Genomic DNA, 17876 nt, shown 5'->3' on the forward strand with positions numbered 1-17876 from the left:
CCCCCGCTTTACTTGCTTATAACCTTTTACATTTCTAATATTTGCCAGTTCTGAAGAAGGGTCACTGACCTGAAATGTTAACTCTGCTTCTCTCTCCACAGATGCTGCCAGACCTGCTGAGTATTTCCAGCATTTCTTGTTTTTATTTATCATAACTTCCTTGCTTTCGTACTCTATGGGCTGATCTTTATGCCCCCCCACCCAAAGAGTGGGAACGTGTTGGGGGTGGGTGGGGTGGAGCGTAAAATGGAGTGAGACAGGGGGGCCCTTACTGACCCGCTTCCGCCACCACTTTATACAGGATGGTGGCGACGAAGAACAGCCCGCCTACCCCAGACCAATCAAGGCCGCCACTATGGGGATTTTTAAATTTTAGACATATAGCACTGAAACAGGCTCTTCAGCCCACCGAGTCTGTGCCGACCATCAACCACCCATTTATACTAATCCTACATTAATCCCATGATCCGACCACATCCACACCTTCCCTTCATTCCCCTACCTATTACTAGGGGCAATTTACAATGGCCAATTTACCTATCAACCTGCAAGTCTTTGGCTGTGGGAGAAAACCGGAGCACCCGGCGAAAACCCACGCGGTCACCGGGAGAACTTGCAAACTCTGCACAGGCAGTACCCAGAATCGAACCCCGGTCGCTGAAGCTGTGAGGCTGCGGTGCTAACCACTGCGCCACTGTGCCGTCCTAATTAGCCAGCAGCTCCATTAGGTGGGATGTCCTGCCTCAATGAGGTGGCAGTCCCGCCTCAGACCATTAAAGGCCTGGGGACCGTGAAGTGTGGGCTGGATCCCCAGGCCAGGTCAGGCGAAGGCGGGATTGATACCGACTTTCTAGTTGGTGGACGGCTCCCGTCCGCCGAGGGTAAAATTCAGCTCTATGCCTCTATTTATAAAGCCCAGGATCCTGTATGCTTTATTAACGACCTTCTCAACCTGCCCTGCCACTGTCAGTGATTTGTACACATATACCTCCAGGTCTCTCTTTAGCATTGTACACATTATTTTATATTGCCTCTCCTCATTCTTCCTACCAAACTGAAATACTTCACACTTCTCTGCATTAAATTTCATCTATCACATCAGCCCATTCCACCAACCTGTCTATGTTCTTGTGAAGCTCATCTCTGTCCTCCTCATAGTTCACAATACTTCTGAGTTCTGCATCATCCGTAAATTTTGAAATTGTGCCCTGTACACCCAAGTCTAAGTAATTTAAAAATCCAAGAAAAGCAGGGATCCTAACACCAACCCCTGGGGAACCCCACTTCAGTCCAAAACAACAACCGTTCACCACTTCTCTGTTTCCTGTCACTCAGTCAATTTCATATCCAAGCTACTATTGTCCCTTGTATTCCATGAGCTTTAACTTTGCTGACAAGCCTGTTTTTTGGCCCTTTATCAAATGCCTTTTGGCAGTCCATGTACACCACATCAACAGCATTAACTCATCACCCATCTCTGTTACCGCATCAAAAATCTCAAGCAAGTTCGTTAAACAAATCCATCCTGCCTTTCCTTAATTAATCCACATTTGTCTAAGTGACTGTTAATTTTGTCCCAAATTATCATTTTTAAAAGGTTTCCCACCACAGAGGTTAAACTGACTGGCCTGTAGTTGCTGGGCTTATCCTTACACTCTTTTTTTGAACAAGGGTATTACGACCAGGTGAAAAGGGGTCTGGAAGTTCCCTCTCAGCCTTTTCCTGATTTGGCTATAACACTGTTTAATTTTTAAAACACCGTGTTTTTAGCTTCCCCTCAGTGTTCACTGCTCTCCGATTGTAATGGCAAAGAAATCAACCAGACAGGTTTTCTTAGATTTAAACGAGAAAGGTGTAAGTTTATTAACTTTAAAACTCTAATTGTTAAAACTACTAAAAATATGTGACGCGACCACGCTAGCATGCATACGTGATAAACACACACGCAGCTGGAGACAGAAAAGGAGAAAGAATCAAGGGGAAAGGCTTGAAGCAATAGCTGGAGTTCATTTACTGTCTTTTGAGTTTGATGTAAAGTCTTTGATTGCAGTTAAATATTGCTGTCTCGTTGGGCTCAATGCATACTTTCAAACTTGTTTCGATGGTTTTCTGTCTTGAGGCTTAGTTTCTTCTGTGGGTCCCTGTCTTTGCATGAGAGGGAGAGAGACCGGGAGATGCTGTCTTCTTGAAATCCAGTTGCAGTCTCTGCTTTTCGTGAGAGAGAGAGACTGGGAGAGATGCTGTCTCTTCAAGTTCTGTCGCAGACTGTTATTTTTTCTGTGTGCCACAATTCAAACCAAACATAGGCCAGTAGGCTAGTCATGTGACTAGCTCCTTTTTTTTGGAACGACCTGCCCAGAAAGGTTTTATGGATTCTTTCAATCTTATTAGACATCCTCAGTAGGGGGCTGGAATGCTGACTTTCACACATTCAGTATACTTTGATCCAAATCTATTTGGTTAATTGAATCAGGGAGCAGTTCCATTGTCTTCTCCAGGCAACTGTCTTTTAGAATGCAAATGTTTCCAGCCACTGTCCTTTTAGAATGCAGGCGCAGCCATGTTTTCAGTCCAGTAAGAGTTTACAATTAATGTTCCATATGACAAAATTAATATGCCTCATTCTTGGCAGGTGTAGTTTTTCTCACAAGTTTATGATATTTGCAATTCTCCAGTCCTCTGGCATCACCCCTGTATCGAAGGAAGATTAGAAAATTATGGCCAGTGCCTCTGCAATTTCCTGTCCTATTTCCCTCAGTGGCCTTGGATGCATCTCATCTGGTCCTGGTGACTTATTAACTTTAAGTACAGCCAGCCTATCTCATACTTCCTCTTTATCAATTTTTAACCCATCCAGTGTCTCAACCAGCTCCTTTTTCACTATGACTTGGGCAACATCTTTTTCCTTGGCAAAGGCAGATGCAAAGTACTCGTTTCGTACCTCAGGCATGCCCCTTGCCTCGATGCATAAATCCCCTTTTAGGTCCCTAGTTGGCTCCACTGCTGCTTTTACCACCATTTTACTATTTATATGCCTATAGAAGAATTTTTGATTCCCTTTTATGTTAGCTGCTAGTCTCTTCTCATACTCTCCCTTTGCTTCTCTTATTTGTTTTTTCACTTCCCTCCGAACCGTCTATATTCAGCCTGGTTTCCAATGCATTATCCACCTGACATCTGTTATGTGCACCCTTTTCCTGCTTCATATTCTATCTTTTTCGTCATCCAGGAAGCTCTGGATTTGTTTTTCCTACTTTTCCCCCTCGTGAGAAAGTACCTGATGGACCCGAACTATCTCTTCGGGTCAGCCCACTTTTCCTTTACAGTTGAGCCCTCCAATCTTTGATTGCAATTTCAAGTAGGCCCTCTCCCAATTAATTATTTTTGCTCTGGATTGATCCTTCTCCTTTTCAATAGCTAACCTAAACCTTGATGCTATGATCACTGTCCCCTAAATGTTCCTCTACTGATGCCTGATCCACTTGACCTACCTCATTCCCCAGAACCAGATCCAGAATGCCTCCTTCCTCGTTGGACTGGAAACAGTGATGCAGAAAATTTCCTGAACATACTGTTGAAACTCTTGCCCCTCTCTGTCCTTTACACTATTACTTACCCAGTCTAATTAAAGTCCTCCATTATAACTACTCTATAATTGTTGCACCTTTCTGTAATTTCCTTGCAAATTTGTGTCTCAATATCTTTCCCACTAGTTGGAGGCCTATAGAACACACCCAGCAATGTAATGGTGTCTTTATTGTTTCTTAGATTCTGTCCTTTCCCCGTCGAGGACATCCTCTCTCTCCAGCATTGTAATGTTCTTATTAATCAATACTGCTACCCCTCCTCCTCTATTTCCTTCCCTATCTTTCCTGAACACCTTGTATCCAGGAATATTTAGTACCCAGTCCTGCCATTTTTTGTGCCAGGGCTCCATTATCACCACATCATATTCCCACATGGTTATCTGCACCTGCAGCTCACCAATCTTATTTCCTGCACTCCGTGCATTCACATACATGGCACAGTAAACCTGATATTATTTTCTTCTCCTTTGACAATGGATTCGCAACCAGTATAAACTTTTCTTGAGAAATTAATTGTTTTTAGGTAAGCTTTTCAAGTAACTTATGTCTAGATTATTGACGTAAAAATAGGCAAATAAGCTAAAAGCACCTGTGCCACCTTATCATAAATGAGATAATTATCCTCAAGTATGAGAAAGATAATTAAAATGATATTTTGAAGAGGGGGATGAATGTGGGATTAGAACCTGTTGATGAGAAAAGAGAAGTAATTAAATTCCTAAACAGTAACAGCCTGAAACTACAGAAGGAATGCTACAGGTCATTTTTTTACAATAGCCACAAAAATATTTTCAATCTGAGGGGCATGTGAGTGGGAAAGTGAATTGGAGACCAATTCATAGCAAATCTCTTTGAAGAAATTACCTTGGTATATCTAGAAAGTCTACAGTAAAAATCCTAATGAGTCTGTATTCGTTTTTTGGTTGATGAATCACAAGCACTAATTTTCAGAGCAGGACATTAAGGGAAGTCTTGTTCATCTTAATTGCTACACAATCATAAATGTTATAATTATTCCTTGTGTCAGTTTTGATGATCAGTCCAGTGGTGTCATCTGTTGTTACAACCATTGAAGGGAAGGTAGAAAACAAAAGAAAACATCTATGCTATACTATCACTCTATCACCAGTATGTAGAGTAGATCAGTTTAATGAATTGTTGCTTTAATATCTAAATATCTTGGAAGTACTATCTGGGATCTCTGCCACTGACATCATCAAAGTTAATTTGTGTACAAATGATGATTATTTCACACAACAAACAGGACACCTGGGAAGTGTGGTTGAATCTTAATGTCCTCTGAAGTGTCCTAGCAAGCTAATCAATTATAAAACAATCACTATGACATCACTGTCAGAGCACCAACTCCTCAAGGACTGCAGCAATTCAAGAAGAAGGCCTACTGCTTTCTCAGGGAAAACTGGAATGGATAATAAAATGTGGTGTTGCTACTGTCACTTGTATCCTGAGAATAAATTTTAAAAATTGAACTGGGAGATACTAGAGTTTAATGAAACAGTTAAGGAATTACAGAAGGTTCTAGACCATATTTTTAAGTGGGCTGAATGATGACAAATGAAATGCAGATAAATGCAATGTCTTAATGCGTTGCAAGAATGAGGGACATGATTAGGGGAGAAGCTGAAAGAAGTTTGAGAATGATTGTTGATCCAGTCATTGCTGAACAGCAATTTACAAAACAATCAGAATACTGAGCAATGCCTCTCCAGGCCTGGTGGACCTGGTGTTTTGGGACTCTTCTGCCACTGGCTAGAAAGAGAACTTTCCTTCTCGTCCTCTGTCTTCCAGCAGTACCCAGGAAGGCTTCAGAGACCTGGGGGCTTACGTCCTCAATATCTTTGTGCAGGAAAGGAGCCAGGAGTCAATGCAACCTCAGGTTGAGAAGCATTGGTACTTTAAATAGGCGTCTTGCTTAACTGCCAGAAATTGCAATCCACAAATGGGCAGGTTTTGTAATGTGACAATGAATCAGGTGGAAAATCTGCTCATGAATTTTTAATGAGGCCCGGGAGTTAAAATGCCCTGTGCCTGATTTCCAGGTCAGCGGTAAGTTTTAAAATCATCCCACAATCCAGCTGCCCAAAACCCACTCCAAATAAAAACTGGGGGTAATAAAACTTCAGTGGTTTATCTATTAAGTAGAACCCTGAGATCATGTTGCAACTTAGAAGACCATGTTTTGATACATATTGTGTAATTTTGTCATTGTTGCTGAATTTAATATCGTACCGGTGAGACATTTTGCCATTTTACTGTCCTGGGGCCAAATATGTATTTGATATGTTTCTCTGCATGTCATGTGACAAGAAAGGCTGTTTGAAATATTAGTGCAAATAAAAATGTTGCTCATGATCAGTAGAGAGGATTTGACTGAAAATACACTGTTGCATACAGGGACCTAATGTATGAGCGTATGATTGAAATATTTGCTATTGGTTTTGAGTATAAATGGTCTTCCATTCCCTCAAAAAGCACTCTTTGATTATTAAGAAAAACACCATCATGGATATTTTGACTACTGGTTAGTTCGTGGAATGACAATGACTTCTTGATTAAATCACAGCCCTGGGGCATTGAGGTGGTATGTCTCCTTTCATGAACTTTTAGCTACTGCGTACAGTTGACAGTTGAGAAAGATGAAGGTTGCAATCAACAATTTTTCTATATTAGTGCGTGCCAAAGTTTTGCAGCATTGATTGCTGTGCCATCTTTGCAGTTTTGGCACAGTCAAGGTGCGCAAAGTGCAGTCAATCTATATGACATTTCTATGTTCTTCTTAGACTGTGTACTAAGGAACAATGACCATTAGAGTCATAGAGTTATACAGCACAGAAACAGGCTCTTCGGCCCATTGTGTCCATGTCGGCCATCAAGCACCTATCGATTTTAATCCCATTTTCCAGCACTTGGCCCATAGACTTGTATGCTGTGGTGTTTCAAGTGCTCATCTAAATACTTCTTAAATGTTGTGAGAGTTCCTGCCTCTACCACCCCTTCAGGTAGTGCGTTCCAGATTCCAACCACCCTCTGGGTGAAAATGTTTTTCCTCAAATCCTCTCTAGACCTCCTGCCCCTTACCTTAAATCTATGGTCCCTGGTTATTGACACCTCCGCTAAGAGAAAAAGTTTCTTCCTATCTACCCTATCTATGCCCCTCATAATTTTGTATACTTCAATCAGGTCCACCCTCAGCCTTCTCTGCTCTAAGGAAAACAACCCGAGCCTATCCAGTCTCTCTTATTAGCTGAAATGCTCCAGCCCAGGCAACATCCTGGTGAATCTCCTCTGTACCCTCTCCAGTGCAATCACATCCTTCCTATAGTGTGGTGCCCAGAACTGTACACAGTACTTCAGCTGTGGTCTAACTAGCGTTTTTTACAGCTCCATCATAACCTCCCTGCTCTTATATTCTATGCCTCGGCTAATAAAGGCAAGTGTCCCACATGAATCCTAACCACCTTATCAACCTGTGCTTCTGCCTTCAGTGATCTATGGACAAGTATACCAAGGTCTCTCTGACCTTTTGTACTTCCTAGGGTCTTACCATCCATTGTATATTCCCTTGCCTTGTTGGTCCTCCCAAAATGCATCACCTCACACTTCTCAGGATTAAATTTCATTTGCCATTGCTCTGCCCATCTTATCAGCCCATCTATATCGTCCTGTAATTTAAGGCTTTCCTCCTCACTATTTACGACACCACCAATTTTCATGTCTTCTGCAAACTTAATTATCATACCACCTACATTCACGTTGAAATCATTAATGTACACTACAAACAGCAAGGGTCCCAGGACCAATCCCTGCAGTACACCACTGGTCACAGGCTTCTAATTGCAAAAACAACCCTTGGCCATCACCCTCTGCCTCCTGCCTCTAAGCCAATTTTGAATCCAATTTGTCAAATTGCCCTGGATCACATGGGCTCTTACCTTCTTGATCAATCTCCCATGCGGGACTTTATCAAAAGCCTTACTGAAGTCCTTGTAGACTACATCAACTGCTTTACCCTCATTTACACACCTAGTTACCTCTTCAAAAAATTCAATCAAATTTGTTGGACATGATTTCCCCCTGACAAAGCCATGCTGACTATCCTTGATTAAAGCACTTCTGTATGGCAAAATTCACTTGCAGATGGAAGTTCAGGCTTTAACATTGGCCCTGGGACTAATGTGAATTTATCTTACAATGCTACTATTTTTAGATATTTTATGAATTGCTCTGCAGAATTGTACTGTGATAAATATTTAATTTTCAATGATTGAAAGTACGTTTTAAAATGATGGTGAAATTGTAAGTCTATGCCCTTCTGTAGTGGAACTTTTCAACATAACAGCTCTTCTAGGGGACACAGATTGAAGGTTTTGGGCAAGAGATGCGGGGGAATATGAGGAAGAAATTTTTTACGCAGCGGGTGATAATGACCTGGAACTCACTATCCAAAAGGGTGGTGGAGGCGGAGCCTATTCATGACTTCAAAAGGAAATTAGATGGGCACTTGAAGAAAATAAACTTGCAGGGCTACAGGGATCAAGCAGGGGAATGGGACTGACTGGATAGCTCCATGGAGAGCTGGCATGGTACCAAGGCTAGTAGTCACCATGGTTGATCCTGCCAGGATTCTGCAACCGATACAGCTGATCCTACTACCAATCCAAGCAATTAAGTGAACAATAAGCAATGATTTTTTTCAGAACATAGAGTCAAGAACAAGAAAAGACCGTTAAGTCCATCAAGGTAATTCCTCTAATAAAAATAGAAAATGCTAGAAATACTCAGCAGGTCAGCAGCATCTGTGGAGTGAGAAACAGGTGACCAACCTGAATCTTTCCACAGATGTTGCCAGACCAACTGAGTAATTCCAGCATTTTCTGTTTTTATTTCTGATTTCCAGCATCCGCAGTACTTGGCTGTTGTATGAAGGCAATCCCTCTATTATTTTGATTCACCCAGCCTACTATTCAACTGCATCTTGAATTTCTTCAACATCTTTGATTCTACTACCTTGCCTGTTGGATCATTTCAAATTTTTGTCACCCTATGTGTGAAGATTTTTAAAAATTAGTTAATGATTTAATTTGTGTTCTGTTTTATTGGTCTGATTAAAAGTAATATTTGGGTTCTTTTAGTCTATGTTTTTTAATACTTTATATGTGTCAATTATGTAATTTTTCATCGGGACTGAATAAAGGATCTGTGTAAGGAACAGTTTTTTTTTAAAGCATTCTAGCTTCTTAATTAAACAACATGTTTTCAGATGTATTCTCTATTTCCCTGCTTTAAAATGCCTATGTGATTTTTAATTGCTACTTTCTCCCCATCCCAGCACTGGTCTGAAGATTCTAAACTTTGGTCCATCATTCATCAAGCTTAATGGTCACTTTTGTTTTCAGTAATGACTCAATCCATCTTTTAACAAACTTATTTTGTACACATTCAGCAAGTGAATCTATATAAAGAGAATGGCCGAAAAAAGATTTTACCATATGTTTACAGTACTCAGTGCAATCATTGTAAGTTCCCTGTTTGATTTAATGGTATTTTATCTTGAGTTGTAGTGTATTGCTTTAATTGTATGAGAGAAGATATTCTGAATGCTGTTCAGCTAAATTGATCAACAGATCTTTTAGTTTCTTATCAGAGAGATTTGTGGTTTTATCCCTCACATAAGCCAAAATGAAGAGGCCATTGACTTGCTTTCTTTTGCCCTCTGCTCGATTTTTGTGGATTCAGTCAGGTTTTGTGATACTTAACAGTGATCAATAAAGCGCAGATGGTAATGTAGAGTTACCTTTCAATGCAGAGCTGGGGAAATGGGACCTTGCTTAGCTGTATGGCTGCGGCAGTGGTTTTCTTAGCAGATCAATATCTTGTCTTGTTAATTGCTCATTGGTTGACATTCGTGGATTCTTTCTTGAAATGTGAACTCCTTTCCAGCTCGAGCGACGTGATGGTACAATCCTGCATCTTCGTAAAGAGGTCCTCCTTTTGCAAGAGAAAAGAGATGGGTTAACAACTGAGGTACCTTAAATATTTTTCATTTGTTCTTTAATTCTAAAACAAATGATTTATACAACAGAAATGTATTACAGGAAACTAAATGGATTTGTGTCTAGACTGTAAAGGACATCAATAGTATTGGCTTTGCTGCTCAGTGCCACCATATTGTCTTCCTGTAGACTTAAGCATAGTCTCACAATATAAAGCATTGAGATTCTGCAAAGATTTCCTTTTGATTTTTTTTATATATCGCTTAGCACTGTGAGAATAAAACATAATAAAAATTTAGTATCCATAATTTGTGTGTGGATTGGTAGTTGGATGTACAGGAAAGAAGGATTTACCATCTGCAGGCAGAACTGAGAGAAGCAGAAGCTAAGCTGGAACAAAAGCAGAGCTGCCTGCAACAGCTGAAAGAGGAGTTGGATACCACCAAGAAGCTGCACAAAGAGGACCAAAAACAGGTAGACATTTACTGTACCCTCAGGCTTTAGGCCTTAATCTGTGAAGTAACCTTATTGTAGCTTGCATGTTAAAATATATTCAACTCTGCATTAGCTGGAATTATTGTTGTCGAGTATCTAAATTAATTTAGATATCAGGCATTTTCTAGTTCAGTAGGAAGCATGTAATTTTTTGGGAGTGAAGGAAGAAGAAAATTTGCTAAATTCAAAAAATAACTTGTAAATTGTTTATTATATATAAATATTCAAAAAATAATCATAAGGCCCTTTAAATTTCAATACTGAAATTATTTGCTTTACCCAAGATGTGAGAAATATACAGAATCAAAAATGTTGATGCCATTATGCTGAATTGTTCGGCTATTAAAACAAAAATGCTGCAACCAACAGTTTATCCAACTTGTAAAATATTTTAGCTAGCACATTAGTTTATTGAACCTTTGATTACCAAAGTTCCTCAGCAATGTAAAAATACATCAGTTTTCCTCTGTGTAGAAGCTTTTTAGTTATTTGTCCAAATTTATAATGCCAAATAAAGCAAAAATGAATTGGAACAATAGACCATTTCTTTATTCACAGTATTTTTTTTTTTTAAATTGCACAATTTTAACTTTGTTTATTATATGAATCTGTCATAATGTCAAGTTGTATCATATGTTTTGCTTGACTACAGACATTTTATTGTACTTTATTTTTATCCGTTCTCTTTAAAGGGGAACATTTCTTTGTGGGAAAGTAAAGTACAAATGACTTCTCATATCTGTTTGGACAAGCCATAGTTTATATTGTTATACCGTAGCGTTGTTAAGATCTGACATTCTGTCATCTGATGACAGGCCTGATTCATCCTCCATTGAGGTCAGCAATAGCTCCGTGATGGTGTACACAGATTAAAGCAAGAGGAATAAGCCTCTTTTTCATTCTTGAACACCAACCCAGGGACAAGAATAATTCTCTAAATTGAGACCACCTGAATAGTACAGCTTACATGGCAGTAATTTGATTTTTGTTGATGTTGTAACCAACAAATTAAGTTCAAAGATGTTTATTAATTGAATCCCAAGATTAGATGACTGTCTGTCTACAAATTGCTGATTAGTATTTTAATCATACATGACAGCTATTGGTATGAAGTTGTTAAACTCAGCAAATGAAGGACAGTGAATAATTCATAGCAATAAAGTCACATACATATAAAATTCTTTACAAATCATATAAGTATGGTATTAAACAATGGCATACACATATAACAATTGTACTGGTTTGATTTTTATTTTGTATGGCACAGTTAGAAATAAAAATAAATTTTATGAATGAATTTTAGGTACAATGGTGTTTTATTGGAGGCTCCGCAGTGATATACAGTAAAAGCTTTTTACATCTTTAGCTGCTATCTTGTTGTAATAGAGATTGAAACAATTGAATGTGGACTGGCGATTAATACCAGCTGTGAAATTTGATAACCCCCGAAAATGGGTGCAGGGATTGCAATGCACAATTAACCTGTGCTATTGCATCTAATGCAGGCAGTATGCAAACTTCGAGCTGCCTGCTATTTTATGATTGTAGCTTGTACTAAGTGCTCTGTTAAGTGGCTGCACGCCTCAGCAGGGGTCCCAAAATCATGAGAGGCCAGCACGAGTTAAAAGTAGTCTGCATTCCTTTAAACCATTCTGCACCTCTTAAAGGGGAGCTGCATTTTGGTAGAGCAGGTGCTGAAAGTCATTCTACAACTGATTCTGATCTAGAAAGATCCAAGAATGGCACAACATGGCAGAGAGTGGGCTCCAAGATTTTCCTACATTGCACTGGAGGCTTGGTGCAATAAGTGGAGAGGAGAAGAGATGTCATCTATCCACAGGGGATCAGGAGTTCCTCCAGACTAACTTTGTGAAGACATGGGGTCAGGATAGCCGTGGCAGTCAATACCAGGAGTCTAGCCCCACAGACCTGAAAGCAGTGCCACAAGAAGTTCATTGACCTCGCATGAGTTGTCAAGGTTAGTGAATGCACCTTCAAATGCTATATACCACCAACTATACCACTCGCCTCACACACTGCTCAATGCACCACACCCACATTGCTCACCTACCAACAATCTCAATCAGTCACAACTCATATCTAACATTCATAACTTCATCGCACCCTCACACACTTAACACTGCTGCAAGCCTCACACCCATATCTCACAGGTTGCACACATTCCCAGCAATTCAACCATAACAGCCACATCACCCAAACGCATTGAACCATACTCATTTACACACTTCCCTCTCTCTTGCAGGACAGGATGGTACATAACCGGAAGCAGAATACTTAACTGGCGGGGGACTGGCACAGCTACATGTCCTTACCCTATTAAAGAAATGGTGGTCACCATCATTAGAGCAGCCGTGACTGAGGCCATAGCCAGTGGCGGGGCTGAAACTATCAAAGGTGATGGTATTCTCATACCTTTTCCTCCTCCTCACATTCCACTTTCCCCTCATCCCATATTCTCTTCCGCTTTACAAACTGCAGATGATGTAAGCATGCAGCTCTTGCTTCCCCCACCGCGCACCCCCCCATCCCCTCACCGCAACCCTACCCTTGAGCTTTTCTCCTTTCAAATACTCAACAACTGCAACATGGCCAGTCAATGGTGGAAGAGCAAAAGATGGAAAAGCAGGAAGATACTTATGGAGAAGAAACACCAATTATTTGCTCTCACAGTCATGGCCATCAGCTCAGATACTAATGTTATGGTTAGAGGCAGACTCTGCACATGGTGAGATACCAGGCATGAGTAGCCTGCATCCAGGGCAAGGAACAAGGGTAGCACAGATGCCAATTTGCCAGAGGGTGAGGTTGCACATGAATTCTGCTGTAGATACTGATGAGGACTTCAATAGGGTGACGTACAGAGGAAGGCTGAGGATTATGCACAGAGAAATGCTCGGTGCATTGACAGGCATGCCAGAAAGTCTGCAATCAATGTCAAAGAGCATGGAGAAGTCTGGCACCAACTTGGCACAGGGCTTTGTGCAAAGCTTGGAACCCATCCTTTCAGGTATGGAAATGCTGACCAACTACATTAGCACACTTGTGGATCCAACCATGGTACTGTGCCTGATGGCCAATGTCTCTGCTTCCATTGCAGCACAAGGAGCCACCCCAAATCTGGATGCTGCAGCGGAAGCTCAGACCGAAGTCATGCAAGCTGAGACTACTGCCATCATAGCTACAAATACCAGTGTTCAAAGGGGCTTGCAGGGAGTCACAGTAGTCCAGAAATATGTCCTCCAACACATTGCTCGGATTGCTGAGGCACTGCCCCGAGGGAGTGGCAATGGGACCATGGAGCACATGCACCATGAACCTGCTGTCCTCTCACAGGATGAGATCATTCGCCCTCTCACCTCTGCCACTCAGCCAGTGCCCTTGCTGTTGCCTGTTAGCCAGCTATCCCGGACTGCTGCTGCACATGCCAAGATGGTGCAGGCCATAGCTGGGCCTTCTAGGGCCAGAGCTACTCAAGGTCATCCTGCAAGGCTTTCTGCATTCTTCCTACTGAAAGTCAGCAGCCTTCCATCAGCCAAGCTGCAGCCACAGGGACAGCACTGCATAGGAGCACTAGGAAAGGCAAAGGCCCACATTAGACAGGCACTAAGGGAATGTGCAAGCTTGTTTCTTGGCATTTATATAGAATATAGAATGGTTTGATTTATAAATTTGGTTTGCAATATTTTGTGTTGGCTTTTATTTTTGCATTGTGGCTAAGCAGATGCTGCGATGCGCAGTAAAAGAGGGAAGGTAGAGTTTGGGGCTGTGATTGGGGAATTGGGATTGCATTGACTGGTAACACAGTCATATGAGTCAATCACAGACAGCCAGGCCAGAAAGAGGCCTCTTCCCTTCTTCCTACTTCTCCTGCTTCTCCTTAGTTGGTCACTGTGTAGCTGGTGGCAAGTGCTGCACTGTTATGATGGCGAGGTTCTGCAATACGCAGCAGACCCCCACGAATCTTGACACCCATTCTGCCAAGTACTGCAGATCTCCAGAACGGTCCAGGCAGCGGAAATGTTATTCGAGTAGACCACTGGGCTATTTCATCACATTTTGTATGGCAGCATGGCTTTTGTTACGTGCATGCTGCCCACGTGTGTGGATTGCACACCAGAGTCATCAGCCATGTTGTCAATGGATAGCCCTTAAAGCCCAGTAAACACCTTCTGGTTTGTCTTGTAGTCCAAGGGAAATGCCCTGTAGATGTCAGCAACTTAAAACAGCTTTGGAAACCACGAGATACTTTTTTAAAAATTCATTCATGGGATGTGGGCGACGCTGGCCAGGCCAGCATTTATTGCCCATCCCTAATTGCCCTTGAGAAGGTGGTGGTGAGCTGCCTTCTTGAACCGCTGCAGTCCATTTGGGGTAGGTATACCCACAGTGCTGTTAGGAAGGGAGTTCCAGGATTTTGACCCAGCGACAGTGAAGGAACGACGATATAGTTCCAAGTCAGGATGGTGTGTGATTTGGAGGGGAACTTGAGGTGGTGGTGTTCCCATGTATTTTGCTGCCCTTGTCCTTCTAGTTGGTAGAGGTCGCGGGTTTGGAAGGTGCTGTCTAAGGAGCCTTGGTGCATTGCTGCAGTGCATCTTGTAGATGGTACACACTGCTGCCACTGTGTGTCGGTGGGGGAGGGAGTGAATGTTTGTAGATGGGGTGCCAATCAAGCGGGCTGCTTTGTCCTGGATGGTGTCGAGCTTCTTGAGTGTTGTTGGAGCTGCACCCATCCAGGCAAGTGGAGAGTATTCCATCACACTCCTGACTTGTGCCTTGTAGATGGTGGACAGGCTTTGGGCAGTCAGGAGGTGAGTTACTCACCGCAGGATTCCTAGCCTCTGACCTGCTCTTGTAGCCATGGTATTTATATGGCTACTCCAGTTCAGTTTCTGGTCAATGGTCGCCCCTAGGATGTTCATAGTGGGGGATTCAGCAATGATAATGCCATTGAATGTCAAGGGGAGATGGTTAGATTCTCTCTTGTTGGAGATGGTCATTGCCTGGCACTTGAGTGGCGCGAATGTTACTTGCCACTTATCAGCCCAAGCCTGGATATTGTCCAGGTCTTGCTGCATTTCTACACGGACTGCTTCAGTATCTGAGGAGTCACGAATGGTGCTGAACATTGTGCAATCATCAGCGAACATCCTCACTTCTGACCTTATGATTGAAGGAAGGTCATTGATGAAGCAGCTGAAGATGGTTGGGCCTAGGACACTACCCTGAGGAACTCCTGCAGTGATGACCTGGAGCTCAGATGATTGACCTCCAATAACCACAACCATCTTTGCGCTAGCAATGACTCCAGCCAGCGGAGGGTTTTCCCCCTGATTCCCATTGACCTCAGTTTGCTAGGGCTCCTTGATGCCATACTCGGTCAAATGCTGCCTTGATGTCAGGGGCAGTCACTCTCACCTCACCTCTTGAGTTCAGGTCTTGTGTCCATGTTTGAACCAAGGCTGTAATGAGGTCAGGAGCTGAGTGGCCCTGGCGGAACCCAAACTGAGCATCACTGAACAGGTTATTGCTAAGCAGGTGCCGCTTGATGGCACTTTTGATGACACCTTCTATCACTTTACTGATGATTGAGAGTAGGCTGATGGGGCGGTAATTGGCCGGCTTGGACTTGTCCTGCTTTTTGTGTACAGGACATACCTGGGCAATTTTCCACATTGCAGGGGAGATGCCTGTGTTGTAGCTGTACTGGAACAGCTTGGCTAGGGGCGCGGCAAGTTCTGGAGCACAGGTCTTCAGTAGTATTGCCGGAATATTGTCAGGGCCCATAGCTTTTGCAGTATGCAGTGCCTTCGGTCGTTTCTTGATATCACACGGAGTGAATTGAATTGGCTGAAGTCTGGCATCTGTGATGCTGGGGACATCAGGAGGAGGCCGAGATGGATCATCAACTCGGCACTTCTGGCTGAAGATTGTTGCAAATGCTTGAGCTTTATCTTTCGCACTGATGTGCTGGGCTCCCCCATCATTGCGGATGGGGATATTTGTGGAGCCACCTCCTCCGGTTAGTTGTTTAATTGTCCACCACCATTCACGGCTGGATGTGGCAGGACTGCAGAGATTAGATGTGATCCGTTGGTTCTGGGATCGCTTAGCTCTGTCTATGGCATGCAGCTTACGCAGTTTGGCACGCAGATAGTCCTGTGTTGTAGCTTCACCAGGTTGACATTTCATTTTTAGGTATGCCTGGTGCTGCTCCTGGCATGCCCTCCTGCACTCTTCATTGAACCAGTGTTGGTCTCCTGGCTTGATGGTAATGGTAGAGTGGGGAATATGCCAGGCCATGAGGTTACAGATTGTGGTTGAGTACAATTCTGCTGCTGCTGATGGCCCACAGCGCCTCATGGATGCCCAGTTTTGCATTGCTAGATCTGTTCGAGATCTATCCCATTTAGCTCAGTGATAGTGCCACACAACACGATGGACGGTATCATCAATGTGAAGGCGGGACTTCATCTCCGCAAGGACTGTGCGTTGGTCACTCCTACCAATACAGTCATGGACAGAAGCATCTGCAGCAGGCAGATTGGTGAGGACGAGGTCAAGTATGTTTTTCCCTCGTGTTGGTTCCCCCACCACCTGCCGCAGACCCAGTCTAGCAGCTTTGTCCTTTCGGACTCGGCCAGGTCGGTCAGTAGTGGTGCTTCCGAGCCACTCTTGGTGATGGACATTGGAGTCCCCCACCCAGAGTACATTTTGTGCCCTTGCCACCCTCAGTGCTTCCTCCAAGTGGTGTTCAATTTGGAGGAGTACTGAGTCATCAGCTGAGGGAGGGCGGTAGGTGGTAATCAGTAGGAGGTTACCTTGCCCATGTTTGACCTGATGCCTTGAGACTTCATGGGGTCTGGAGTCGATGTTGAGGACTCCCAGGGAAACTCCCTCCCTACTGTATACCACTGTGCCACCACCTCTGGTGGGTCTGTCCTGCCGGTGGGATAGGACATACCCAGGGATGGTGATGGCAGTGTCTGGGACATTGTCTGTAAGGTATGATTCCGTGAGTATGACTATGTCAGGCTGTTGCTTGACTAGTCTGTGGGACAGCTCTCCCAACTTTGGCACAAGCCCCCAGGGGTTAGGAAGGAGGACTTTGCAGGGTCGACGGGTCTGGGTTTTCCGTTGTCGTTTCCGGTGCCTAGGTTGATGCTGGGTGGTCCGTCCGGTTTCATTCCTTTTTTTTATTGACTTCGTGGCGGTTAGGTACAACTGAGTGGCTTGCTAGGCCATTTCAGAGGGCATGTAAGAGTTAACCACATTGCTGTGGGTCTGGAGTCACATTTAGGCCAGACCAGGTAAGGACAACAGATTTCCTTCCCTAAAGGACATTCATGAACCAGATGGGTTTTTACAACAATTGACAATGGTTTCATGGCCATCATTCGACTAGCTTTTAATTCCAGATTAATTAATTAAATTCAAATTCCACCTTCTGCTGTGGTGGGATTCGAACCCATGTCCCCAGAGAAATACCCTGGGTCTCTGGGCTACTAATCCAGTGATAATACCACTACGCCACCACGTACCCTACAATCACAACAAGAGCCAGTAGAAATCAACCAGCAAATAACCTGAAAGTCGTTGATGATCCTTTTAAATAGCACTGTTTGGGGGTCCTTCCTGCTGCTGAACGCATGTTAGCTCATTTTTTATTTGGAGATACAGCACTGAAAGAGGCCCTTCAGCCCACCGAGTCTGTGCCGACCAACAACCACCCATTTATACTAATCTTACATTAATCCCA

The 17876-nt window shown here is 43.0% G+C and overlaps 1 protein-coding gene across 1 annotated transcript in view; it reads left to right on the forward strand.

The window, feature by feature from the left end:
* LOC137378580 (early endosome antigen 1) overlaps positions 1–17876 on the forward strand; it is a 1009825-nt gene that overhangs the window by 335601 nt on the left and 656348 nt on the right. The window contains exons 11-12 of the mRNA XM_068048885.1: positions 9549–9632; positions 9929–10075. Of these exons, the coding sequence (XP_067904986.1) occupies positions 9549–9632; positions 9929–10075 (231 nt within the window). The remainder of the gene's footprint in view (positions 1–9548; positions 9633–9928; positions 10076–17876) is intronic.

This window comes from Heterodontus francisci, chromosome 17, assembly GCF_036365525.1.
Source record: "Heterodontus francisci isolate sHetFra1 chromosome 17, sHetFra1.hap1, whole genome shotgun sequence".
NCBI classification, from domain to species: domain Eukaryota; kingdom Metazoa; phylum Chordata; class Chondrichthyes; order Heterodontiformes; family Heterodontidae; genus Heterodontus; species Heterodontus francisci.